The sequence below is a fragment of the Taeniopygia guttata genome, chromosome 3 (genome assembly GCF_048771995.1).
Source record: "Taeniopygia guttata chromosome 3, bTaeGut7.mat, whole genome shotgun sequence".
In the NCBI taxonomy this organism is placed as follows: Eukaryota; Metazoa; Chordata; class Aves; order Passeriformes; family Estrildidae; genus Taeniopygia; species Taeniopygia guttata.
In genome coordinates this window covers 1,754,966-1,782,956 of record NC_133027.1, presented here as the reverse complement: position 1 = coordinate 1,782,956, position 27,991 = coordinate 1,754,966, and the positions used below count along the sequence as shown (strand labels likewise).

Genomic DNA, 27,991 nt, shown 5'->3' with positions numbered 1-27,991 from the left:
TTTTCCGACGCAGGGAGTAGGTGACACGTGTGTACCATTTCCAGGGGCTCCGACTGAACCCGTTTTTTCCCAGTTTTTCCCGTTTTTTTCCCATTTTTCCCTGTTTTTTCCCATTTTTTCCCGTTTTTTCCCATTTTTCCCATTTTTTCCCATTTTTTCCCGTTTTTCCCATTTTTCCCATTTTCCAGCACAGGGAGGAGTTGATTACCAGTTCCATGTCACCGACTGATCCCGTTTTTCCCGTTTTTTTCCTGTTTTTTCCTATTTTTTCCTGTTTTTCCGCACAGTGAGTAGATGACACATGTGTACCATTACCAGGTCTCTGACTGATCCCGTTTTTCCCGTTTTTCCCCATTTTTCCCCATTTTTCCCCATTTTCTGGCGCAGGGCGGAGTTGATTACCGGCTCCATGTCACCGACTGATTCCGTTTTTATCGTTTTTTCCCATTTTTTCCCATTTTTTCCCATTTTTTCCCGTTTTTCCGTCGCACGGAGTAGGTGACACGTATGTACCATTACCAGGGGCTCCAACTGATCCCGTTTTTCCCAGTTTTTTCCCGTTTTTCCCATTTTTCTCCCATTTTCCGGCGCAGGGAGGAGTTGATTACCGCTTCCATGTCACCGACTGATCCCGTTTTTCCCATTTTTTCCCATTTTTTCCCATTTTCCAGCACAGGGAGGAGTTGATTACTGGTTCAATGTCACCGACTGATCCCGTTTTTCCCATTTTTCCCATTTTTTCCCATTTTCCGGCACAGGGATTAGATGACACGTATGTACCATTACCAGGGACTCCGACTGATCCCGTTTTTCCCATTTTTCCCATTTTTTTCCCGTTTTTTCCCATTTTTCTGGCGCAGGGAGGAGGTGCTGTGGCCATACCGGTTCCATGCCTCCGCCTGATCCCGTTTTTCCCATTTTTCCCATTTTTTCCTGTTTTTCCGGCACAGGGAGGAGGTGACACGTATGTAACATTACCAGGGGCTCCGACTGATCCCGTTTTTCCCATTTTTTCCCATTTTTCTCATTTTTCCGGCACAGGGAGGAGTTGATTACCAGTTCCATGTCACCGTCTGATCCCTTTTTTCCCGTTTTTCCCATTTTTTCCCGTTTTTCCGCGCAGGGAGTTGATGACACGTGTGTACCATTACCAGGGGCTCCAACTGATCCCATTTTTTCCCATTTTTTCCCATTTTTTCCCTTTTTTTCCCATTTTTTCCCGTTTTTCTCGTTTTTCCGGCGCAGGGAGGAGTTGATTACCAGTTCCATGTCACTGTCTGATCCCGTTTTTTCCCATTTTTTCCCCATTTTCCGGCACAGGGAGTTGATGACACATATGTACCATTACCAGGGGCTCCGACTGATCCCGTTTTTCCCAGTTTTTCCCGTTTTTTCCCATTTTCCGGCGCAGGGAGGAGTTGATTACCAGTTCCATGTCACCGACTGATCCCGTTTTTCCCATTTTTCCCATTTTTTCCCGTTTTTTCCCGTTTTCCCGGGCAGGGAGGAGGTGACACGTATGTACCATTACCAGGGGCTCCGGCTGATCCCGTTTTTCCTGTTTTTCCCATTTTTTCCCGTTTTTTCCCGTTTTTTCCCATTTTTCCGGCGCAGGGAGGAGGTGACACGTATGTACCATTACCGGGGGATCCGACTGATCCCGTTCTTCCCATTTTTCCCCATTTTTCCCATTTTCCGGCGCAGGGAGGAGTTGATTACCGGTTCCATGTCACTGTCTGGTCCCGTTTTTCCCATTTTTCCCATTTTTTTCCCATTTTTCCGCACACGGAGGAGTTGATTACCAGTTCCATGTCACTGTCTGATCCCATTTTTCCCGTTTTTTCCCATTTTCCGACGCAGGGAGTAGGTAACACATATGTACCATTACCAGGGGCTCCGACTGATCCCGTTTTTCCCGTTTTTTCCCATTTTTTCCCATTTTCCGGTGCAGGGAGGAGTTGATTACCAGTTCCATGTCACCTCCTGATCCCATTTTTCCTGTTTTTCCCATTTTTTCCCGTTTTTCCGCCACTGGGAGGAGTTGCCACGGCTGTACCGGTTCCATGTCACCGACTGATCCCGTTTTTCCCATTTTTCCCCATTTTTTCCCATTTTTCCGGCGCAGGGAGGAGGTGACACGTATGTACCATTACCGGGGGATCCGACTGATCCCGTTCTTCCCATTTTTCCCCATTTTTTCCCGTTTTTCCGGCGCAGGGAGGAGTTGATTACCAGTTCCATGTCACTGTCTGATCCCGTTTTTTCCAATTTTTTTCCCATTTTCCGGCACAGGGAGGAGTTGATTACCGGTTCCATGTCACCGACTGATCCCGTTTTTCCCATTTTTTCCCATTTTTTCCCATTTTTTCCCATTTTTTCCCATTTTTTCCCATTTTTTCCCATTTTTCCGCACAGGGAGGAGATGACATGTGTCTACCGCTACTAGGGGCTCCGACTGATCCTGTTTTTCCCTTTTTTTCCCATTTTTTCCCCGTTTTCCGGCACAAGGAGTTGATGACACGTATGTACCACTACCAGGGGCTCGATTGATCCCGTTTTTTCCCATTTTTTCCCATTTTTCTGGCACAGGGAAGAGTTGATTACTGCGTTCAGGGCTCCGTCTGATCCCGTTTTTCCCATTTTTCCCATTTTTTTCCCATTTTCCGGCGCAGGGAGGAGTTGATTACCGATTCCATGTCACCGACTGATCCTGTTTTTCCCATTTTTCCCGTTTTTTCCCGTTTTTTCCTGTTTTTTCCCATTTTACCACTCAGGTAGGAGTTGATTACTGGTTCCATGTCACCGCCTGATCCCGTTTTTCCCATATTTTCCCATTTTCCCCGTTTTCCGGCACAGGGAGTTGATGACACGTATGTACCATTACCAGGGGCTCCGACTGATCCCGTTTTTCCCGTTTTTTCCCATTTTTTCCCATTTTCCAGCACAGGTAGGAGTTGATTACCAGTTCCATGTCACCTCCTGATCCCGTTTTTCCCATTTTTTCCCATTTTTCCCATTTTCCGGCGCAGGGAGGAGTTGATTACCGGTTCCATGTCACCGACTGATCCCGTTTTTCCCATTTTTCCCATTTTTCCCGTTTTTCCGCACAGGGATTAGATGACACGTCTGTACCATTACCAGGGGCTCCGACTGATCCCATTTTTTCCCGTTTTTTCCCATTTTTTCCCATTTTCCGGCGCAGGTAGGAGTTGATTACCAGTTCCATGTCACCTCCTGATCCCGTTTTTCCCATTTTTTCCCATTTTTTCCCATTTTTTCCCATTTTTTCCCATTTTTTCCCGTTTTTCCGTCGCACGGAGTAGGTGACACGTATGTACCATTACCAGGGGCTCCAACTGATCCCGTTTTTCCCAGTTTTTTCCCGTTTTTCCCATTTTTCTCCCATTTTCCGGCGCAGGGAGGAGTTGATTACCGCTTCCATGTCACCGACTGATCCCGTTTTTCCCATTTTTTCCCATTTTTTCCCATTTTCCAGCACAGGGAGGAGTTGATTACTGGTTCAATGTCACCGACTGATCCCGTTTTTCCCATTTTTTCCCATTTTTTCCCATTTTTTCCCATTTTCCGGCACAGGGATTAGATGACACGTATGTACCATTACCAGGGACTCCGACTGATCCCGTTTTTCCCATTTTTCCCATTTTTTTCCCGTTTTTTCCCATTTTTCTGGCGCAGGGAGGAGGTGCTGTGGCCATACCGGTTCCATGCCTCCGCCTGATCCCGTTTTTCCCATTTTTCCCATTTTTCCCGTTTTTCCGGCGCAGGGAGTAGATGACACGTATGTACCATTACCAGGGGCTCCGACTGATCCCGTTTTTCCCATTTTTTCCCATTTTTTCCCATTTTCCGGCACAGGGAGGAGTTGATTACTGGTTCCATGTCGCCGACTGATCCCGTTTTTCCCGTTTTTTCCCATTTTTTCCCATTTCCAGCGCAGGGAAGAGTTGATTACCAGTTCCATGTCACCAACGGATCCCGTTTTTCCCGTTTTTTCCCATTTTTCCCCATTTTCCGGCACAGGGAGTAGGTGACCCGTATGTACCAGTTCCGTGTCACCGTCTGATCCCTTTTTTCCCGTTTTTCCCATTTTTTCCGCGCAGGGAGTAGATGACACATATGTACCATTACCAGGGGCTCCAACTGATCCCATTTTTTCCCATTTTTTCCCATTTTTTCCCTTTTTTTCCCATTTTTCCCCGTTTTTTCCCGTTTTTTCCCTTTTTTCCCATTTTTCCCATTTTTCCCATTTTTCCCATTTTTCCGCGCAGGGAGGAGTTGATTACTGGTTCCATGTCACCGACTGATCCTATTTTTCCCGTTTTTTCCCATTTTTTCCCATTTTTCCATACAGGGAGGAGATGGCGTGGCCGTACCGGTTCCATGTCACTGTCTCATCCCATTTTTTCCCATTTTTTCCCGTTTTCCACCACATGGAGTTGATGACACGTATGTACCATTACCAGGGGCTCCGGCTGATCCCGTTTTTCCCGTTTTTTCCCATTTTTCCCGTTTTCCCCATTTTCCGGCGCAGGCAGTAGATGACGCGTATGTACCATTACCAGGGCCTCCGCCTGATCCCATTTTCCCCATTTTTCCAATTTTTTTCCCATTTTTCCGTTGCAGGGAGGAGTTGATTACCGGTTCCATGTCACCGTCTGAACCCGTTTTTCCTGTTTTTCCCGTTTTTTCCCATTTTTTTCCCGTTTTCTGGCACATGGAGTTGATGACACCTATGTACCATTACCAGGGGCTCCGTCTGACCCCGTTTTTCCCATTTTTTCCTGTTTTTCTCATTTTCCCACTCAGGGAGGAGTTGATTACCAGTTCCATGTCACCGACTGATCCCGTTTTTCCCGTTTTTTCCCATTTTTTCCCCATTTTCCGGCACAGGGAGTTGATGACACGTATGTACCATTACCAGGGGCTCTGACTGATCCCATTTTTTCCCATTTTTCCCGTTTTTCCGGCGCAGGGAGGAGTTGATTACCGGTTCAATGTCACCGACTGATCCCGTTTTTCCCCATTTTTTCCCCATTTTCCGGCGCAGGGAGTATGTGACACGTGTGTACCATTACCAGGGGCTCCGACTGATCCCGTTTTTCCCGTTTTTGCTGTTTTTTTCCCATTTTCCTGTCGCAGGGAGGAGGTGACCCGCGCCTACCGCCGGCTGGCCGTGCTGCTGCACCCCGACAAGTGTCCGGCTCCGGGCAGCGAGGACGCCTTCAAGGCCCTGGGCAGCGCCCGCGCCGCGCTGCTCCGGAACCTTCCGTAGCGATTCCCGCCCGGAATTCCGGCCGATCCCCATCCGGATCCAGAGGAGTGGGAATCCCGAGGTTCTGGGGGGTTATTCCTGGGTTTTTTGGGGGTTATTCCCATTTTTCTGAGAATTTTTCACTTTTTTTTGGGGGGGGTTATTCCCGTTTTTGGGGAGTTATTCCCGTTTTTCCGACAGTTCTTCCTGATTTTCTGCGTGTTTGTACTGTTTTTTTGGAGGGTTATTCCCACTTTCCCAGGGTTATTCCCATTTTCCCGAAGGTTATTCCCATTTTTTGAGGGTTATTCCAAAGTTTTCCAGGGTTATTCCCACTTTTCCAAGAGTTTTTCCGACTTTTCCAAGGGTTATTCCAAAGTTTTCCAGGGTTATTCCCACTTTTCCAAGGCTTATTCCCATTTTTGGGGGATTATTCCAAAGTTTTCCAGGGTTATTCCCATTTCTCCAGGACTTTTTCCCACTTTTCCAGGGTCATTCCCATTTTTTGGGGGTTATTCCAAAGTTTTCCAGGGTTTTTCCCAATTTTCCAAGGATTATTCCCATTTTCCTGGGGGTTATTCCCATTTTCCCAATGATTATTCCCATTTTTTGGGGGTCATTCCCATTTTTCCAGGATTTTTCCCATTTTTCCAGGAGTTTTCCCAGGAAAATTCCCATTTTTGTGAGGGTTTTTCCCATTTTCCTGAAGGTTATTCCCATTTTTGGGGGGTTATTCCCAATTTTCCAAGAGTTTTTCCCACTTTTCCAGGGTCATTCCCATTTTTTGAGGGTTATTCCAAAGTTTTCCAGGGTCATTCCCATTTTTCCAGGATTTTTCCCAATTTTCCAGGGTTATTCCCATTTTCCTGAAGGTTATTCCCATTTTTCCCACAGTTATTCTCAATATTCCAAGGGTTATTCCCATTTTTCCAGGAGTCTTTCCCACTTTTCAAGGGTCATTCCCATTTTTTGAGGGTTATTCCAAAGTTTTCCAGGGTTATTCCCATTTTTCTGAGAATTTTTCCCAATTTTCAGACAGGTTTTCCCATTTTCCTGGGGGTTATTCCCATTTTCCCAAGGATTATTCCCATTTTGGGGCTTATTCCCAAATTTTCCAGAGGTTTTTCCAGGAAAATTCCCATTTTTGTGAGGGTTTTTCCCATTTTCCCGAAGGTTATTCCCATTTTTCCAAGAGTTTTTCCCACTTTTTTCTGTGGAAAAAATCCTTGGAATTTTGGGGAAAAAATCTTTGGAATTTTGGGAAAAAAATCAGAATTGTGGGGAAAATGTTTGGAAATTTGGGGGGAAAATCAGAATTTTGGGGAAAAATAATTGGAAATTTGGGGTAAATTTTGAGAATTTTGGGAAAAGCCTTTGGAATGCCGGGGGGAAAAAAAAATCTGGATGATTTTTTTTTTACAGGAATTTTTTGATTTTTCCATGATTTTTAAAAATTTTTTTAGCATTTCTCCCTAATTTCCCTGGAGTTTTCTGGAATATTTTTTTTTTTAATTTTCCAGAATTTTCTGTTGGGTTTTTTTCCCCCGAATTTTCCAGACTTTTTTTTTCCCTTGGAATTTTTCCTCTTTTTTTTTTTTTTCATTTTCTGGAATTTCCCCAAAATTTTTCCAGAATTTCCCCAGAATTTTATCGGAAATTTATGGAATTTTTCTGAAATTTCCCCCAAATTTTCCTGGAATTTATTTGAATTTTTTTGGAATTTTCTGGAAATTTTTGTGAATTTTCCCAGTTTTTTTTTTTCTCGGCATTTTCTTGGAATTTATTAAATTTATTTTTTTGAATTTTCTGAAATTTTTTTCCCTGGAATTTTTCCGATTTTTTTTTGTTTTTACCATTTTCTAAAATTTTTCCCTGAATTTTTCTGGAATTTTCTGGATTTTTAGGAATTTCCTGGAATTTTATTTTGGTTTTTTTTCCCCCCTTGAATTTTCCTTTTTTTAATTATTATTTTTTATTCCCTCCCCCCCTTTTTTTTAAATTTTCTGGAATTTTTCCAGAATTTTTCCAGAATTTTTCCAGAATTTTCTCAGAAATTTCTGGAATTTTCTCCCTCCTCCCCAGTTTTTTGGGAATTTTGGATTTTTCCCGTCATTCTGTGCAATATTTGGGATTTTCCCGGATTTTGTTTTTCCCCCTAAAAATAAAAATTCAATCCCAAATTCCGGATTTTGTGTCGTCCTTGCTTGGAAATTTGGGGAAAATTGGGAAAATTTGGGAAAAATTGGGGAAATTTGGGAAAATTTGGGAAAAATTGGGGAAATTTGGGAAAATTTGGGAAAAATTGGGGAAATTTTGGAAAATTTGGGAAAATTTTGGGGAAATTTGGAAAAAATTGGGGAAATCTGGGGGTTTCTGGCAATAAAGGTGGGGATTTTTGGGATTATTTTCGATTTTTTGGGAATTTTTGGGGATTTTTTGGGAATTTTCGTGGTTTTTTTGGATTTATTGGGAATTTTTGGGGATTTTTTTGCGGATTATTTGGGATTTATTGGGAATTTTGGGGGATTATTTTGGGATTTATTTGGGGATTATTTTGGGATTTATTAGGATTTTTTTGGGGATTTTTTGGGATTTATTTGGGGATTTTTTGGGAATTTTGGGACTTTTTTGGGGATTTATTGGGAATTTTTGGGAGATTTGGGGAACTTTTTGGGATTTATTTGGGAATTTTGGGGTGTTTTTTATGGGGATTTATTTCGGGATTTATTGAGATTTGTTGGAATTTTTTTGGGATTTTTAGGGAAGTTTTGGGATTTTTTTGGGGATTCGTTGGGAATTTTTTGGGACTTATTTGGGAATTTGGGGGATTTATTGGATTTTTTGGGGGTTATTTTGGGATTTATTTGGGGATTTCTTTTGGGAATTTTGGGAATTATTGGGTGTTTTGGGAAATATTTTGGAATTTATTGGGAATTTGGGGGATTAATTGGGAATTTTTTGGGATTATTTTGGGATTCTTTTGGGGATTTTTTTGGGGAATTTTGGAAATTTTGGGGAGTTTTGGGGAATTTTTTGGGATTTATTGGGAATTGTGGGAATTTACTGGAATTTTTTGGGGATTATTTTGGATTTTTGGGATTTATTTGGGAATTTTGGGGTGTTTTTTATGGGGATTTATTTTGGGATTTTATTGAGATTTGTTGGAATTTATTGGGAGTTTTTGGGATTATTTGGGATTTATTGGGAGGTTTTGGGATTTATAGGGAATTTTGGGGCTTTTTTTGTATTAGTTGGGAATTTCTTTGGGATTATTTGGGAATTTGGGGGGATTTTTGGGATTTATTGGGAATTTTTGGGGATTTATTGGGAATTTGGGGGATTTATTGGGAATTTTTTGGGATTATTTTGAGATTTATTTGGGAATTTTGGGGAATTTGGGGTAATTTTTGGGATTTATTGGGAATTTTTTGGGATTATTTTGGACTATTTGGGATTTATTTGGGAATTTTAGGGTGTTTTTAATGGGGATTTATTTTGGGATTTTATTGAGATTTGTTGGCATTTATAGGGAATTTTGGGGATTATTTGGGATTTATCGGGAAGTTTTGGGATTTCTAGGGAATTTTGGGGCTTTTTTTGGATTAGTTGGGAATTTTTTGGGGATTTATTGGGAATGTTTGGGGGGTTTATTGGGCATTTTTGGGATTATTTTGGATTTATAAGGAATTTTTGGGTTTTTTGGGGGATTACTTGGGAATTTTTGGGAATTTTTGGGGATTATTTTGGATGTATTGGGAATTTTTGGGATTTATTTGGGAATATTTTGGGATTTTTGGGGGGATTTATTTGGAGATTTTTGGGGATTTTTTTTGGTATTTGTTGGGAACTTTTGGGATTTTTTTGGGGGGGATTTATGGGAATTTGTGGGATTTTTGGACTATTTGGAATTTATTGGGAATTTTTTGGGATTTTTTGGGGGATTATTTTGGAATTTATTGGGAAGTTTTGGGATTTATTGGGATTATTTTCAATTTCTTGGGAATTTTGGGGATTTTTTGGGATTTATTTGGGATTTTTTTTGGGGATTTTTGGGTGGGATTTTTGAGGGGATTTTTTTTACTGTCTTTTATTTGTTGTGAATTTTTTTATTTTTGGAGATTTTTGGGATTTTTGGGGGGGGATTTTTTGATGGGAATTTTTTGGGATTTTTTTTTTATTTTGATTTTTTTTATTTCTTGGGGTTTTTTACAATTTCTTGGAAATTTATTGGGATTTTTTGGGATCTCTTGGGATTTTTGGGGGATTTTTTAATTTCTTGGGATTTGATTTTTTTGTGGACGTTTTGGAATTTCTTTGAATTTTGGGGGTTTTTTTTCATTTCTTGGCATTTTTTAGGATTTCTTGGGTAATTTGGGGATTTTTTTGGGATTTATTTGGGATTTATTCAGACTTTTGGGGATTTCTGTGCATTTTTTTGGATTTCTTGGGATTTTTTTGGGAATTCTTGGGATTTCTTGGGACTTTTTGGGATTTTTTTGGATTTTTTTGGGATTTCTTTGGACTTTTGGGGATTTTTTAAGGATTTTTTGGGATTTCTTGGGACTTCTGGGGATTTTTCAGGTTTTTTTGGGATTTCTTGGAATTTATTGAGATTTCTTGGGATTTCTTGGGGTATTTTTGATTTCTTGGGATTTCTTGGAATATTTTGGGGATTTCTTGGGATTTTTGGGATTTCTTGGGACTTATTGGGATTTATTTGGGATTTATTCAGACTTTTGGGGATTTATTTGAATATTTTGGGATTTCTTGGGTTTTTTTAGGTTTTCTTGGGAATTCTTGTGTAATTTTGGGGTTTTTTGGGATTTCTTGGGACTGCTTGGGGATTTTTAAGTTTATTTTAGGATTTATTGAGATTTCTTGGGATTTCTTGGAATATTTTTGATTTCTTGGAATATTTGGGGGATTTCTTGTGATTTTTGGGATTTATTCCGACTTTTTTGGGATTTATTTGGGATTTATTCCGACTTTTGGGGATTTCTTTGAATTTTGGGGATTTCTTGGGTTTTTTTTTAATTTATTGGGATTTTTTTACGAATTCTTGGGATTTCTTCAGTAATTTTGGCATTTTTGGGGATTTATTGGGATTTTTTGGATTTTTTTGGGATTTCTTTGGACTTCCAGGGATTTTTCAGTTAATTTTGGGATTTCTTGGGATTTGGGGGGAATTTTTTTGATTTCCTGGGATTTATTGAAATTTCTTGGGATTTTTTAGGATTTCTTGGGATTTTGGGTAATTTTGGGATTTATTTGGGATTTATTCAGACTTTTGGGATTTCTTGGGGTTTTTTTTCATTTATTGAGGTTTTTAGAATTTTTTGGGAATTTTTGGGATTTCTTGGGACTGTTTATGGATTTTTCAGTTTATTTTGGGATTTCTTGGGAATTATTGACATTTCTTGGGATTTCTTAGGATTTTTTGGTTTTGTTTTGTTTTCTTGGGATTTCCTGGAATAATTTGGGGATTTTTCAGATTTTTGGGGGATTTATTTGGGATTTATTCAGTCTTTTTGGGATTTGTTTGAATCTTTTGGGATTTCTTGGGAATTTTTTAGGATTTCTTGGGTAATTTTGGGATTTTTTGGGATTTTTGGGGGATTTCTTTGGACTTTTTGGGATTTTTTTAGGATTCTTTGGGATTTCTTGGGACTGTTTGGGGATTTTTCACTTTATTTTGGGATTTCTTGGAATTTATTGATATTTCTTGGGATTTCTTGGAATATTTGGGGGATTTCTTGGGATTTCTTGGGACTTTTTGGGATTTATTTGGGATTTATTCAGACTTTTGGGGATTTATTTGAATATTTTGGGATTTCTTGGGTTTTATTTAGGATTTCTTGGGAATTCTTGTGTAATTTTGGGGTTTTTTGGGATTTCTTGGGACTTTTTGGGATTTTTTTAGGATTTCTTGAGATTTCTTGGGACTGCTTGGGGATTTTTCAGTTTATTTTAGGATTTATTGAGATTTCTTGGGATTTCTTGGAATATTTTTGATTTATTGGGATTTCTTGGAATATTTTGGGGATTTGGGGGGATTTTTGGGATTTATTCCAACTTTTTGGAATTTATTTGGGATTTATTCGGACTTTTGGGGATTTCTTTGAATTTTTTGGGATTTCTTGGGGTTTTTTTTATTTATTGGGATTTTTTTTAGGAATTCTTGGGACTTCTTGGAATTTTTCAGTTAATTTTGGGATTTATTTGGGATTTATTCAGATTTTTGGGGGATTCCTTTGAATTTTTGGGATTTTTTTTTAATTTCTTGGGATTTTTTAGGATTTCCTGGGATTTTTGGGTAATTTTGGGATTCTTTGGAATCTCTTCCCGGATTTTTTGGGGGATTTTTTCCCAGCCCGGCACCGAGAGGGTTACGGGAGGCGGGAGCGCCGCGATCCCGGGAAAAGGAAAATCCTTTTCCTCTTTTCCATCCTCCAGCCCGAGTTTTTCCATCACCGGGAAAAACCGGGAAGAGGATGCGGGAACCGGGAAGCGCATCCCTGCATCCCGTCTTTTTTCCAGGTTTTTTTGGGCTTTTTTTCCCGGTGTTTTTTGGGTTTTTTTCCGGTTTTGGGGTTTTTTTTTACTGTTTTTTCCACCGTTTTTTCCCCTGTTTTTCCCCTGTTTTTGCCCATTTTTCCCCGGTTTTTTTTTTGGGATTTTCCCCGGGTTTTTTCCCGGTTTTTTGGGGATTTTTTCCCGGGTTTTTTCCCGATTTTTGGGGTATTTTTCCCGGTTTTTTTCCCGGTTTTTATGGATCCCGGCGGGAACGAAGCATCTCGGGAAGGAGGAGCAGGGGAGGCATCGCGACATCTCTGGAGCAGAGCTGGGAAAGCTGGGAAGGAAAGCGCCTGGAAAAGGAGCCGCGGAAAATCCGGGAAAAATCCGCCAAAAATCCGGGAATTATCCAGGAAAAAAATCCGGGAATCGCCCGGGAAGGAGCCGGGAAGGAGCCGAGAAAAACCGGGAAGGAATTTTGGGAATCGGACGGGGGAAAACCGGGAAAGGATTTCGGGAATTGGCCGGGAAAGAACCGGGATTCGGCCGGGAAGGAGCCGGGAATAACCGGGAAGAAAATCCGGGAATCTGCCGGGAAGGAGCCGGGAAGAAAATCCGGGAATCAGCCGGGATTGGACCGGGAATTCACCGGGAAGGAATTCCGGGAATCTGCCGGGAAGGAACCGGGATTCGGCCGGGAAGAAAATCCGGGAATCAACCGGGAAGGGATCCCGGGAATCAGCCGGGAAGAAAATCCGGGAATCAGCCGGGCTTGGACCGGGAATTAACCGGGAATCAGCCGAGATTGGACCGGGAATCAACCGGGAAGGGATCCCGGGAATCAGCCAGGAAGAAATCCCGGGAATCAACCGGGATTGGACCGGGAATTAACCGGGAAGGAATCCCGGGAATCAGCCGGGATTGGACCGGGAATCAACCGGGAAGGAATTCCGGGAATCAACCGGTAATTAACCGGGAAGGAATCCCGGGAATCGGCCGGGAATTAACCGGGAAGGAATCCCGGGAATCAACCGGGATTGGACCGGGAATCAACCGGGAAGGAATCCCGGGAATCAACCGGGATTGGACCGGGAATTAACCGGGCAGGAATTTCGGGAATCAGCCGGGATTGGACCGGGAATCAGCCGGGAAGGAATTCCGGGAATTAACCGGGATTGGACTGGGAATCAACCGGGATTCGGCCGGGAAGGAAATCCGGGAATCTGCCGGGAAGGAATCCCGGGAATCAGCCGGGATTGGACCGGGAATTAACCGGGATTGGACCGGGAATCTGCCGGGATTGGAACGGGAATCAACCGGGAAGAAAATCCGGGAATCTGCCGGGAAGGAATCCCGGGAATCAGCCGGGATTGGACCGGGAATCAGCCGGTCAGGAATCCCGGGAATCAACCGGGAAGAAAATCCGGGAATCAGCCGGGATTGGACCGGGAATTAACCGGGAAGGAATCCCGGGAATCAGCCGGGATTGGACCTGGAATCAGCCGGGATTGGACCGGGAATCAACCGGGAATTAACCGGGAATTAACCGGGAAGGAATCCCGGTAATCAAGAGGGATTGGACCGGGAATTAACCAGGAAGGAATCCCGGGAATCCGCCGGGAATGCCGTTCTCCCCCTTCCCGGCGCTGCCGTTTTCCCGGGATTGAAACCACCGGAAAAGCCGCGCGGCCCTTCAGGATGGCTCCGCTCCTCTGAGAGCATCCCAAAATTCCCTCTGGAATTCCCAAAAAAACCCCCAAAAAACCGGGAATTGCGCTCGCTCCATCCCCGCAGGATGCGCAGGAACGGCGCCTTCTCCGAGCCGGAATTCTCGGCCGAATATTCCGCCGATTATTCCCTGAGTTTCCCATCGGATCCCGACGGGAATTTCCGCCGTTCCCGGGAATCTCCGGCCCCGCGGGATGCGCGGGGGGGGCCCTGCCCGTGCCTGCCGCATTCCCGGAATTTTTCCTTCTCTCCGGAATCCTTGGAAAAACTCTACCAGACTTATTTCCGCCGCCAGCGGCACGAAACGCTGTTGGTGCTGGTGGTTTTTTCCGCCCTTTTCGATTGTTACATCCTGGGAATGTCGGCGGGATTTTCCCGCATGGAAAAGCTTTTCCCGGCGCTGGCGGCGCTGCTCGGGCTGGCGGCGCACGGAGCGATTTTCCTGCTGCTCAAATCGCGCCTTCTCCCGGAGGATTTTTCCCAAAAATTCCTTCCCGGCGGGCTGTGGGCGCTGATGGTGGCGCAGCTGTGGGGATTGTTGGGATCGGAATTCCAGAGGGATTTTCCCGAGGCGGTGGACACGGCGGGCTGGCAGGCGTTCTTCGCCTTCTCCTGTTTCCTGACGCTGCCGCTGCGCCTGGCGCGGATCCTCCTGCTGGCGGCCGCGTCCTGCGGCGGGCACGCGCTGGTCCTGGGAATCCTGGAATTCCAGAGGGAACGGCGGGACACGGAGCCCGGGGAGGTGGCCAGGCAGGTGCGGGAATGGGAATGGGAATGGGAATTCCATGGATCCAGGGAAAGTGGCCAGGCAGGTGCGGGAATGGGGCAGGAATTCCATGGATCCAGGGAAAGTGGCCAGGCAGGTGCGGGAATGGGGCAGGAATGTTCTGGGAATGGGGCAGGAATGTTCTGGGAATGGGGCAGGAATGTTCTGGGAATGGGGCAGGAATGTTCTGGGAATGGGGCAGGAATGCTCTGGGAATGCTCTGGGAATGCTCTGGGAATGCTCTGGGAATGTTCTGGGAATGATAGACAGGAATGCTCTGGGAATGGGATGGGAATGGGAATGGGAATTCCATGGATCAAGAGGTGCTGGCCAGGCAGGAATGGGAATGGGGGAGGAATGATCCAGGAATGGGAATGGGAATGGGAATGAGAACGGGAATGGGAATGGGAATGGGAATGGGAATGACACTGGGAATGGGAATGGGGCTGGAAATGGGAATAGGAATGGGAATGGGAATGGGAATGGGAATGGGAATGGGAATGGGAATGGGGATGGGAATGGGAATGGAATGGGAATGGGAATTCCAGGAATCAACAGGTTCTGGCCAGGCAGGAATGGGAATGGGGGAGGAATGATCCAGGAATGGGAATGGGAATGGGAATGGGAATGGGAATGGGAATGGGGATGGGAATGGGAATGGGAATGGGAATGAGAATGGGAATGGGAATGGGAATGGGAATTCCAGGGATCAAGAGGTGTTGGCCAGGCAGGAATGGGAATGGGGGAGGAATGATCCAGGAATGGGAATGGGGCAGGAATTCCATGGATCAAGAGGAAGTGGCCAGGCAGGAATGGGAATGGGGGAGGAATGATCCGGGAATGGGAATGGGAATGGGAATGGGAATTGGGATGGGAATGGAATGGGAATGGGAATGGGAATGGGAATGGGAATGGGAATGGGAATGGGGGTGGGAATTCCTTGGATTGAAGGGAGGTGGTCCAGGAAGTGCAGGAAAGGGAATGGGAATGGGAATGGGGCAGGAATGGGATGGGAATGGGGTGGGAATGGGAATTCCAGGAATCAAGAGGTCCTGCCCAGGCAGGAATGGGAATGGGGCAGGAATGGGAATGGGAATGGGAATGGGAATGGGAATGGGAATGGGAATGGGAATGGGAATGGGAATGGGAATGGGAATGGGATGGGAATGGCAATGGGGATGGGAATTCCATGGATCGATGGGTGTTGGCCAGGCAGGTGCAGGAATGGGGTGGGAATGGGATGGGAATGAGACAGGGAATGGGAATTCCATGGATCGATGGGTGCTGGACAGCCTGGAGCAGGAATGGAGTGGGAATGGGGCTGGAATGCTCTGGGAATGTTCTGGGAATGCCCTGGGAATGGGGCAGGAATTCCCTGGGATTGCCCTGGGAATGCTCTGGGAATGCTCTGGGAATGCTCTGGGAATGTTCTGGGAATGCTCTGGGAATGCTTTGGGAATGTTCTGGGAATGTTCTGGGAATGATGGACAGGAATGCTCTGGGAATGGGATGGGAATGGGGTGGGAATGGGAATTCCGTGGATCAACAGGTGCTGGCCAGGTAGGAATGGGAATGGGGTGGGAATGGGAATGGGAATGGGAATGGGAATGGGAATGGGAATAGGGATGGGAATGGGAATGGGAATGGGAATGGGAATGAGGCTGGAATGATCTGGGAATGGGCATGGGATTGGGGTGGAAATTCCATGGATCAAGAGGAGGTGACCAAGCAGGTGCAGGAATGGGGTGGGAATGGGAATGGGAATGGGAATGGGAATGAGATGGGAATGAGACAGGGAATGGGAATTCCATGGATCGATGGGTGCTGGACAGGCTGGAGCAGGAATGGAGCGGGAATGGGGCTGGAATGGTGGGAATGGACAGGGAATGATCTGGGAATGCTCTGGGAATGCTCTGGGAATGCTCTGGGAATGCTCTGGGAATGCTCTGGGAATGCCCTGGGAATGTTCTGGGAATGCTCTGGGAATGTTCTGGGAATGGTCTGGGAATGCTCTGGGAATGCTCTGGGAATGTTCTGGGAATGCTCTGGGAATGCTCTGGGAATGCTCTGGGAATGCTCTGGGAATGCTCTGGGAATGCTCTGGGAATGCTCTGGGAATGCTCTGGGAATGCTCTGGGAATGGGGCGGATCCTCCTGCTGGCGGCCGCCTCCTGCGGCGGGCACGCGCTGGTCCTGGGAATCCTGGAATTCCAGAGGGAACGGCGGGACACGGAGCCCGGGGAGGTGGCCAGGCAGGTGCGGGAATGGGAATGGGAATGGGAATGGGAATGGGAATGGGAATGGGAATTCCATGGATCCAGGGGAGGTGGCCAGGCAGGGGCGAGAATGGGGTGGGAATGGGATGGGAATGGGGGTGGGAATTCCATGGATTGATGGGTTCTGGTGAGGGAACTGAGCAGGAATTAGATGGGAAAGGGACAGGAATGGTGGGAATGGACAGGGAATGGAATGGGATTGGGATTGGGGCGGGAATTCCATGGATCAAGAGGAGGTGTCCAGGCAGGAGTGGGAATGGGGTGGGAATGTTTGGAATGTTGGGAACGGACAAGGAATGCCATGGATTTGTGGATATCCATGGGTTATCCATGATTAATCCATGGCTTTTCCATGGAAAGAAGGAAAAAGTGGGAATTTATTCACGTTTTCGGGATAATTCGGGAACACGGAGTTTGTGCCAAGAGTTCGGAAAATGCAGCTCAAGAAAACCGCGGAAATCCCGAAATTTTTCCTGGTTTTTGGGATGCGTGGCTTGGGGTTGTGGGATACAAGGAGGAAAACCTGGAGAAATCCCAGTGCAGATCCCGGGATTTGGGATTGGGATTGGAGCTTTTCCCACAGGTTTTGGGATCTGGGATCAGAGTTTTTCCTGCAGAATTTGGGATTTGGGATCAGAGTTTTTCCTGCAGAATTTGGGATTTGGGATCGGAGCTTTTCCTGCAGAATTTGGGATTTGGGATTGGAGATTTTCCCGCAGAATTTGGGATTTGGGATCGGAGCTTTTCCTGCAGAATTTGGGATTTGGGATTGGAGATTTTCCCGCAGAATTTGGGATCTGGGATCAGAGTTTTTCCTGCAGAATTTGGAATCTGGGATCAAAACTTTTCCTGCAGAATCTGGGATTTGGGATCCGGGTTTTCCTCTGTGCCAGAGCTTTTCCCACAGAATTTGGGATCTGGGAAGGGTTTTGGATCTCGGGACACATCGGGACAGTTTTTCTGGGATGAGACTCAGATCAGGATCCCATCCATGGGGTCAGGATCCATCCATGGGGTCAGGATCCATCCATGGGGTCAGGATCTGATCTATGGGGTCAGGATCTGATCTATGGGGTCGGGATCCAATCCATGGGGTCGGGATCCATCCATGGGGTCAGGATCCATCCATGGGGTCGGGATCCATCCATGGGGTCAGGATCCATCCATGGGGTCAGGATCCATCCATGGGGTCAGGATCCATTTATGGGGTCAGGATCCATCCATGGGGTCAGGATCCATCCATGGGGTCAGGATCTGATCTATGGGGTCAGGATCCCATCCATGGGGTCAGGATCCATCCATGGGGTCAGGATCTGATCTATGGGGTCAGGATTCATCCATGGGATCCATCCATGGGGTCAGGATCTGATCTATGGGGTCAGGATCCATCCATGGGGTCAGGATCCATCCATGGGGTCAGGATCCATCCATGGGGTCAGGATTCATCCATGGGATCCATCCATGGGGTCAGGATCTGATCTATGGGGTCAGGATCCATCCATGGGGTCAGGATCCATCCATGGGGTCAGGATCCATCCATGGGGTCAGGATCCATCCATGGGATCCATCCATGGGGTCAGGATCTGATCTATGGGGTCAGGATCTGATCCATGGGGTCAGGATCCATCCATGGGGTCAGGATCTGATCTATGGGGTCAGGATCCATCCATGGGGTCAGGATCCATCCATGGGGTCAGGATCCATCCATGGGGTCAGGATCCATCCATGGGGTCAGGATCTGATCTATGGGGTCGGGATCCATCCATGGGGTCAGGATCTGATCTATGGGGTCAGGATCTGATCTATGGGATTGGGATCCGATCAATGGGATAATCCAATGAATGGGATCAGGATCCATCCAATGGGATCGGGATCCAATCAATGGGATCGGGATCCAATCAATGGGATCGGGATCCAATCAATGGGATCGGGATCCAATCAATGGGATAATCCAATGAATGGGATCGGGATCCATCCAATGGGATCGGGATCCATTCCATGGGATCGGGATCCAATCAATGGGATCGGGATCCTATCAATGGGATATTCCCACAATTTTTCCGGGATCGGGACCGGAAGTGCTCCCAATTTTCAGCCATTCCCGGGAATGCTGATTCAGAGCCCGGCCGTGTTTTTCCGGAACTTTCTCGCTCGAGGGCAGCGATTCCCAGGGAACAGCGCCACCTGATCCGCTCGGAGCCGCCGCCTTCCCCCGGGATCCGTCGGGATCTCCCGGGATCCAGCCCAGCTGCCGCCTTTTTCCAAAACATCTCCGGGATTTCCGACCCCGGCATCATCCAGGGGCCACATTGGAGCTGCTTCCCCCCCAAAATTCCCGATATTTATCCCAAAAAGGGATTTGGGGAACGATCGGGGCTGTGTCGGATCTGCTCATCCCGGAATTCCTCCTCGTTTATCCTGGAGATTCCCGGATCCCAAATTCCTCCTCCACCATCCCGAATATCCCATGATCCCGAAACCCCGGCGATCCCAAATTCCTGTGACAGATCCCAAATCCCCGGTGGTTTCCCAAATCCTGGAATATCCCATGATCCCAAATCCCAGTGGTCGCCCAAATCCCGGGATATCCTGCGATCCCGAATCCCTTCTGGTTTCCCAAATCCCAGGATATTCCATGATCCCAAATCCCGGGATGCCCCACAATCCCAAATTCCGGGATATCCCATGATTCCAAATCCTGGTGGTTTCCCAAATCCCGGGGTATCCCGCAATCCCAAATCCTGGAATATCCCACAATCCCAAATCCCGGGATATCCCACGATCCCAAATCCCGGTGTTTTTCCCAAATCTCAGGATATCCCACAATCTCAGTTCCTGGGATATCCCACGATCCCAAATCCCGGGATATCCCGTGATCCCAAATCCCCTGTGGTTTCCCAAATCCTGGAATATCCCACGATTGCGAATCCTGGTGTTTTTCCCAAATCCTGAGATATCCCATGATCCCAAATCCCCGGTGTTTTTCCCAAATCCTGGGATATCCCCCAATCCCAAATCCTGGAATATCCCCCAATCCCAAATCCTGGAATATCCCACGATCCCAAATCCCGGTGGTTTCCCAAATCCTGGAATACCCCACAATCCCAAATCCTAGTCTTTTTCCCAAATCCCGGTCTTTTCCCCAAATCTCGTTTTTTTTCCCAAATCCCAGTGTTTTCATCCCAAATCCCGGTGTTTTCATCCCCAAATCCCGGTGCTTTTTTCCCAAATCCCAGTGTTTTTGTCCCAAATCCCGGTGTTTTTAACCCAAATCCTGTTAGCTGGTGTCGAAGGCGGCGCTCAGGCCGCGCGGTGGCCGTGGGCGCCATGTCCTACGTGATGGCCAACATCCCATAATCCCAAATCCCAAATCCCGGGATATCCCACGACCCCAAATCCCGGTGTTTTTCCCAAATCCCGGGATATCCCGCGATCCCGAATACCTGCTGGTTTCCCAAATCCCAGGATATTCCACGATCTCAATTCCTGGGATATCCCACGATCCCAAATCCTGGTGTTTTTATCCCCAAATCCCAGGATATCCCAAAATCCCAAATCCCTGCTGGTTTCCCAAATCCCGGATATCCCACGATTTCAAATCCTGGTGGTTTCCCAAATCCTGGAATATCCCACAATCCCAAATCCCGGGATATCCTGTGATCACAAATCCTTGGTGTTTTTCCCAAATCTCAGGATATCCCACAATCTCAATTCCTGGGATATCCTACGATCCCAAATCTCTGATGGTTTCTCAAATCCCAGGATATCCCACAATCCCAAATCCTGGGATATCCCTGATCCCAAATCCCGGTGCTTTCCCAAATCCTGGGATATCCCACGATCCCAAATCCTGGTGGTTGCCCAAATCCTGGAATATCTCATTATCCCAAATCCCCGGTGGTTTCCCAAATCTCAGGATATCCCACAATCTCAATTCCTGGGATATCCCGTGATCCCAAATCCTGGTGGTTTCCCAAATCCCGGGATATCCCACGATTCCAAATCTCAGTAGTTTCCGAAATCCTGGGATATCCCGCAACCCCAAATCCCCGCTGGTTTCCCAAATCCCGGGATATCCCAAATCCCAAATCCCAGTGGTCGCCCAAATCCCGGGATATCCTGCGATCCCGAATCCCTGCTGGTTTCCCAAATCCCAGGATATTCCATGATCCCAAATCCTGGGATGCCCCACAATCCCAAATCCCAGGATAGCCTGTGATCCCAAATCCCTGCTGGTTTCCCAAATCCCAGGATATTCCATGATCCCAAATCCTGGGATGCCCCACAATCCCAAATCCCAGGATAGCCTGTGATCCCAAATCCCTGCTGGTTTCCCAAATCCCGGGATATCCCACGATCCCAAATCCCGGTGTTTTTATCCCCAATCCCGGCGTTTTATCCCAAATCCCGGTGTTTTCATCCCAAATCCCCCCAGCTGGTGTCGAAGGCGGCGCTCAGGCCGCGCGGTGGCCGTGGGCGCCATGTCCTACGTGATGGCCGACATCCCGCAATCCCAAATCCCGGTGTTTTTTTCCCAAATCTCGGCGTTTTTTCCCAAATCCCATTGTTTTCATCCCCAATCCCGTTTTTTATCCCAAATCCCTTTAGCTGGTGTTGAACGCGGCGCTCAGGCCGCGCGGTGGCCGTGGGCGCCATGTCCTACGTGATGGCCGACATCCCGCAATCCCAAACCCCAAATCCCGGTGTTTTCATCCCAAATCCCAGTGTTTATCCCCAATCCCGATGTTTATCCCAAATCCCGGTGTTTTTCCCCAATCCCGATGTTTTATCCCAAATCCCCCCAGCTGGTGTCGAACGCGGCGCTGCAGGCCTGCGCGGTGGCCGTGGGCGCCATGTCCTACGCCATGGCCGATATCCCGCAATCCCAAATCCCGGGATATCCCATGACCCCAAATCCTGGTGTTTTTCCCAAATCCGGGTGTTTTTCCCAGTTCCTGGGATATACTGGTGTCCCAAATCCCGGTGTTTTCCCCAAATCCTGGGATATCCCATGATCACAAATCCCGGGATATTCCACAATCCCAAATCCCTGCTGGCTTCCCAAATCCCAGGAAATCCCGCAATCCTGAATCCCAATTTTTATCCCAAATCCTGGGATATTCCATGATCCCAAATCCCGGTGTTTTTCACAAATCTCAGGATATCCCACAATCTCAATTCCTGGGATATCCCATAATCCCACATCCCCGTGTCTTTATCCCAAATCCCGGGATATCCCACAATCCCAAATCCCGGTGTTTTTATCCCAAATCCCGGTGCTTTTTTCCCAAATCCCGATGTTTTTTTCCCAAATCCTGGTGTTTTCATCCCAAATCCCCCCAGCTGGTGTTGAACGCGGCGCTGCAGGCCTGCGCAGTGGCCGTGGGCGCCATGTCCTACGTGATGGCCGACAGCCCGCAATCCCAAATCCCAAATCCCGGGATATCCCACGACCCCAAATCCCAGTGTTTTTGTCCCAAATTCCGGTGTTTTCATCCCCAAATCCCGGCATTTTCTTCCCAAATCCTGGTGTTTTCATCCCAAATCCCCCCAGCTGGTGTGGAACGCGGCGCTCAGGCCGCGCGGTGGCCGTGGGCGCCATGTCCTACGTGATGGCCGACATCCCGCAATCCCAAATCCCAAATCCCGGTGTTTTTATCCCAAATCCCGGCGTTTTTTCCCAAATCCCAGTCTTTTTTTCCCCAAATCCCATTTTTTATCCCAAATCCCCCCAGCTGGTGTCGAACGCGGCGCTCAGGCTGCGCGGTGGCCGTGGGCGCCATGTCCTACGTGATGGCCGACATCCCGCAATCCCTAATCCCAAATCCCGGTGTTTTCATCCCAAATCCCGGCGTTTTTTCCCAAATCCCGGTGTTTTTATCCCAAATCCCCCCAGCTGGTGTCGAACGCGGCACTCAGGCCTGCGCAGTGGCCGTGGGCGCCATGTCCTACGTGATGGCCGACATCCCGCAATCCCAAATCCCAAATCCCAGTGTTTTTATCCCAAATCCCTGCTGGTTTCCCAAATCCCGGGATATCCCAAATCCCAAATCCCGGTGTTTTCATCCCAAATCCCGTTAGCTGGTGTCGAAGGCGGCGCTCAGGCCGCGCGGTGGCCGTGGGCGCCATGTCCTACGTGATGGCCGACATCCCGCAATCCCAAACCCCAAATCCCGGTGTTTTCATCCCAAATCCCGGTGTTTTTATCCCAAATCCCGGTGTTTTTATCCCAAATCCCGGTGTTTTTTCCCCAAATCCCATTGTTTTTATCCCAAATCCGGTGTTTTATCCCAAATCCCGTTAGCTGGTGTCGAACGCGGCGCTGCAGGCCTGCGCGGTGGCCGTGGGCGCCATGTCCTACGTGATGGCCGACACCCCGCAATCCCAAATCCCAAATCCCGGTGTTTTTATCCCAAATCCCAATGGTTTTTTCCCAAATCCCAGTGTTTTTTTCCCCAAATCCCGGTGTTTTTATCCCAAATCCCCCCAGCTGGTGTCGAACGCGGCGCTCAGGCCGCGCGGTGGCCGTGGGCGCCATGTCCTACGTGATGGCCGACATCCCGCAATCCCAAATCCCAAATCCCAGTGTTTTTATCCCAAATCACGGTGTATTTCCCAAATCCCGGTGTTTTATCCCCAATCCCCCCAGCTGGTGTCGAACGCGGCGCTCAGGCCGCGCGGTGGCCGTGGGCGCCATGTCCTACGTGATGGCCGATATCCCGCAATCCCAAATCCCAAATCCTGGGATATCCCATGATCCCAAATCCCGGTGTTTTTCCCAAATCTCAGGATATCCCAGAATCTCAATTCCTGGGATATCCCACAATCCCAAATCCTGATGGTTTCCCAAATCCCAGGATATCCCACGATCCCAAATCCTGGTGTTTTTCCCAAATCCTGGGATATCCCACGATCACAAATCCTGGTGTTTTTCCCAAATCCCGGGATATCCCACGATCCCAAATCCTGCTGGTTTCCCAAATCCTGGATATCCCACAATCCCAAATCCCGGTGTTTTTCCCAAATCTCAGGATATCCCACAATCTCAGATCCTGGGATATCCCACAGTTCCAAACCCCGGTGTTTTTCCCAAATCCCTGCTGGTTTCCCAAATCCCGGGATATCCCACAGTCCCAAATCCCAGTCTTTTTCCCAAATCCCAGTGTTTTTATCCCCAATCCCAGTGTTTTTGTCCCAAATCCTGATGTTTTTATCCCAAACCCCGGTGTTTTTCCCAAATCCCAATGTTTTTTATCCCAAATCGGGGTGTTTTTCCCCCCAATCCCGTTAGCTGGTGTCGAACGCGGCGCTCAGGCTGCGCGGTGGCCGTGGGCGCCATGTCCTACGTGATGGCCGACATCCCGCAATCCCAAATCCCAAATCCCAGTGTTTTTATCCCAAATCCCAAATCCCGATGTTTTCATCCCAAATCCCCCCAGCTGGTGTCGAACGCGGCGCTGCAGGCCTGCGCGGTGGCCGTGGGCGCCATGTCCTACGTGATGGCGGACCGGAAGCACCGGAAGGCGTTCCTGGAGGCGCGACAGTCCCTGGAGGTCAAACTCAACCTGGAGGAGCAGAGCCAACAGCAGGTGGGAACGGAATGGGAATGGGAATGGGAATGGGAAAATGGGATTGGGAATGGGAATGGGAATGGGAATGGGGATGGGAATGGGAATGGGGATGGGAATGGGAATGGGAATGGGGATGGGAATGGGGATGGGATTGGGGATGGGATTGGGGATGGGATTGGGGATGGGATTGGGAACAGGAATGGGAACGGAATTGGAATGCGATCGGGAATGGAATCAGGGGTGGGAGCAGGATTGGGGAATGGGATTGGGAATGGGATTGGAATTGGGAATGGGATTGAGATCGGGATTGGGATCAGGATCAGGATCAGGATCAGGATCAGGATCAGGAATGGGATCGGGAATGGGAATGGGATGAGGATGGTGAGTGGCATTGAGATTGAGAATGGGGATGGGAAAGGGGATTGGAACAAAGGGAATGGGGACCGGGATACGGGAATCTCCTCCTGGGAATGGGGACAGGGACACGGAGCCGTTCCACGGGAATCTCCTGGGAATGGGGACAGGGACACGGAGCCGTTCCCTGGGAATGGGGACAGGGACACGGAGCCGTTCCCTGGGAATGGGGACAGGGACATGGAGCCGTTCCTCGGGAATCTCCTGGGAATGGGGACAGGGACACGGAGCCGTTCCCTGGGAATGGGGACAGGGACACGGAGCCGTTCCTTGGGAACGGGGACAGGGACACGGAGCCGTTCCCTGGGAATGGGGACAGGGACACGGAGCCGTTCCTCGGGAATCTCCTGGGAATGGGGACAGGGACATGGAGCCGTTGCTCCGGTAACGGCTTTGCCGCACGCCGGCATTCCCGGGAGAATTCCCGGCAGAATTCCCGGGGGAAAATCCACGGCGGTGCCGCGTTCTTGGCGTGCCATGGGAATTCCCACACGGAGCTGGGGTATTGATCACTGATCAGTTCCTGATCCAGGGATATCAATCCCTGATCCAGGGTTATTGATCACTGATCAGCCCCTGATCCAAGGATATCAATCCCTGATCCAGCCCTGATTCAGGGATATCAATTATTGATCCAGGTTTATCGGTCACTGATCAGTCCCTGATCCAGGGATATCGATCACTGATCCAGGGATATTGATCCCTGATCTGTCCCTGATCCATCCCTGGATCCATCCAGTATCCATCCCTGGATTTGGGATCTGGGATGTGGGATTTGGGATTTGAATCTTGGATCTTGGATGTGGGATTTGGGATTGTTGGATTTGGGATGTGGGATTTGGGATGTGGGATTTGGATCTGGGATCTTGGATTTGGGATGTTGGGTGTGGGGTTTGGGATCTGGGATCTTAGATTTGGGATTTGGGATGTGGTATTTGGGATGTGGGATTTGGATCTGGGATCTTGGATTTGGGATTTGGTATGTGGATGTGGTATTTGGGATTTGGCTCTTGGATCTCGCATTTGGGATTTGGGATGTAGGATGCTGGATTTGGGATCTGCGATTTGGATCTGCGATTTGGTATGTGGAATTTGGGATGTGGGATGTGGGATTTGGGATCTGGGATTTGGGTTATAGGATCTGGGATGTTGGATGTTGGAATTTGGGATGTGGGATTCAGGATGTTGGATTTGGGATTTAGGACACTGCATCTTGGATGTTGGATTTGGGTTATGGGATTTGAGATCTTGGATCTGGGATTTGGGATGGTGTATTTGGGGTCTGGGATGTGGAATTTGGGATTTGGGATATTGGATCTGGGATCTTGGATTTAGGATTTGGGATGTAGGATGTTGGATTTGGGATCTGGGATTAGGATCTGGGATTTGGGAACTGGGATTTGGGATGTGGGATGTGGGATTCGGGATATTGGGTTTCGGTTACAGAATGTGGGATGGGGGATCTGGGATGTGGGATTTGGGATTTGGGATGTGGGATTTCGGATGTGGGATTTGGGATATTGGATTTGGGTTATAGGATGTGGGATGTGGGATTTGGGATTTGGGATGTGGGGTTCAGCGCTTTTCCATGATGGATCCCGCCGGGAATGGTTTGATCCCGGTTGGCTCCGTGGGGAATCTCTACGGGTCTTTGGGGCCCTCGGTGCCGATCCCTTTCCTGCCTTGGTCCAACCTTTCCTGGGACACTCCCAGGGATTCCCTGGGAATTCCAGCCCAGCTGGGAATTCCTTCCCAAATCCCAAATTCCCAATTCCAAATCCCTTCCCTTTTCCCAGGGAATTTCCTCCATTCCCAGCTCTCCCAGCCTGGGACTGGATCCATCCCCATCCCAGATCCTCTCTGGGAAGGAATTTTAGGAATTCCCTGGGAATTTGGGACTCCAGGAAGGGTCTTCCTTCCTTTTTCCAACCCCGAATTCCATAAAAATCCCTCGGGATGGATCCTGAGCATCCTGGATCCCGGAATCCCGGAATGGTTTGGGATGGGATCCATGGATCTCCAATCCCATCCCATTCCCAAACTGCTCCAACTTTTCCTTGGACACTCCCAGTGATGAACGAACTTTTTCCCCTTATAATTCCTGATTTCCCCCCGTAATTCCCAATTTCCTCCAATAATTCCCAATTTCCCCCCATAATTCCCGATTCCCCCCATAATTCCCGATTTCCCCCCATAATTCCCAATTTTCCCCCATAATTCCCTATTCCCCTCATAATTCCCGATTCCCCCCATAGTTCCCAATTTCCCCCCATAATTCCCGATTTCCCTCCATAAATCCCCATTTCCCCCCCATAATTCCCCATTTCCCCCCCATAATTCCCAATTTCCCCCCATAATTCCCTATTTCCCCCCATAATTCCCAATTTCCCCCCATAATTCCCAATTTCCCCGTAATTCCCGATTTTCCCGCAATTCCCGGCAGGAGCGGCTGATGCTGTCCATCCTGCTGCTGTGATTTCCCCCCCGTAATTCCCTGTTTTTCCCCGTAATTCCTGATTTTTCTGTAATTCCCAATTTCCCCCCATAATTCCCAATTTCCTCCAATAATTCCCAATTTCCCCCCATAATTCCCTGTTTTTCCCCGTATTTCCCGATTTCCCCCATAATTCCCGATTTCCCCCCATAATTCCCGATTTCCCCCCATAATTCCCGATTTCCCCCCATAATTCCCGATTCACCTCCGTAATTCCCGATTTCCCCCCATAATTCCCAATTTCCCCCCATAATTCCCGATTCCCCCCATAATTCCCAATTTCCCCCCATAATTCCTGATTTCCCCCCATAATTCCCATTTTCCCCCCTGTAATTCCTGATTCCCTCCCATAATTCCCAATTTCCCCCCATAATTTCCTGTTTTTCCCTGTATTTCCCAATTTCCCCCCGTAATTCCCTGTTTTTCCCTGTAATTCCTGATTTCCCCCCATAATTCCTGATTTCCCCCCATAATTCCCAATTTCCCCCCATAATTCCCGATTTCCCCCCGTAATTCCCAATTTCCCGGTAATTCCCGGCAGGAGCGGCTGATGCTGTCCATCCTGCTGCTGTGATTTCCCCCCATAATTCCCTGTTTTTCCCCGTAATTCCCGATTTCCCCGTAATTCCTGATTTCCCTCCATAATTCCCAATTTCCCCCAATAATTCTCAATTTCCTGCTGTAATTCCCGATTCCCCCCCATAATTCCCGATTTCCACCCATAATTCTTGATTTTCCCCCATAATTCCCAATTTCCCTCCATAATTCCATATTTCCCCCCATAATTCTCGATTTCCCCTCCATAATTCCCTCTTTTCCCCCGTAATTCCCGATTTCCCCCCCTAATTCCCGATCTGCCCCCCATAATTCCCAATTTCCCCTCCATAATTCCCGATTTCCCCCCATAATTCCCAATTTCCCCTCCATAATTCCCGATTTCCCCCCATAATTCCCGAT

At 47.8% G+C, this 27,991-nt stretch overlaps 2 protein-coding genes across 6 annotated transcripts in view; both read left to right on the top strand.

Annotated features, from left to right (window-relative positions):
- The window catches only part of DNAJC27 (DnaJ heat shock protein family (Hsp40) member C27), a 31,124-nt gene extending 23,672 nt beyond the window's left edge, over window positions 1–7,452 (top strand). Inside the window, exon 7 of one of the 3 annotated variants that reach the window (XM_072926240.1) lies at window positions 5,161–7,452. In XM_072926240.1, the coding sequence (XP_072782341.1) occupies window positions 5,161–5,574 (414 nt within the window). In that variant the 3' untranslated portion in view covers window positions 5,575–7,452. The other 2 variants (XM_041714957.2, XM_072926242.1) reach the window with 2 other exon arrangements.
- Window positions 7,453–12,117: 4,665 nt separating this feature from the next.
- Window positions 12,118–27,991, top strand: part of ADCY3 (adenylate cyclase 3) — a 61,563-nt gene continuing 45,689 nt past the window's right edge. Inside the window, exons 1-2 of one of the 3 annotated variants that reach the window (XM_072926239.1) lie at window positions 12,118–14,267; window positions 23,995–24,144. In XM_072926239.1, the coding sequence (XP_072782340.1) occupies window positions 13,581–14,267; window positions 23,995–24,144 (837 nt within the window). In that variant the 5' untranslated portion in view covers window positions 12,118–13,580. Of the gene's footprint in view, window positions 14,268–16,399; window positions 16,536–23,994; window positions 24,145–27,991 lie in introns of those variants that run through there. The other 2 variants (XM_072926237.1, XM_072926238.1) reach the window with 2 other exon arrangements.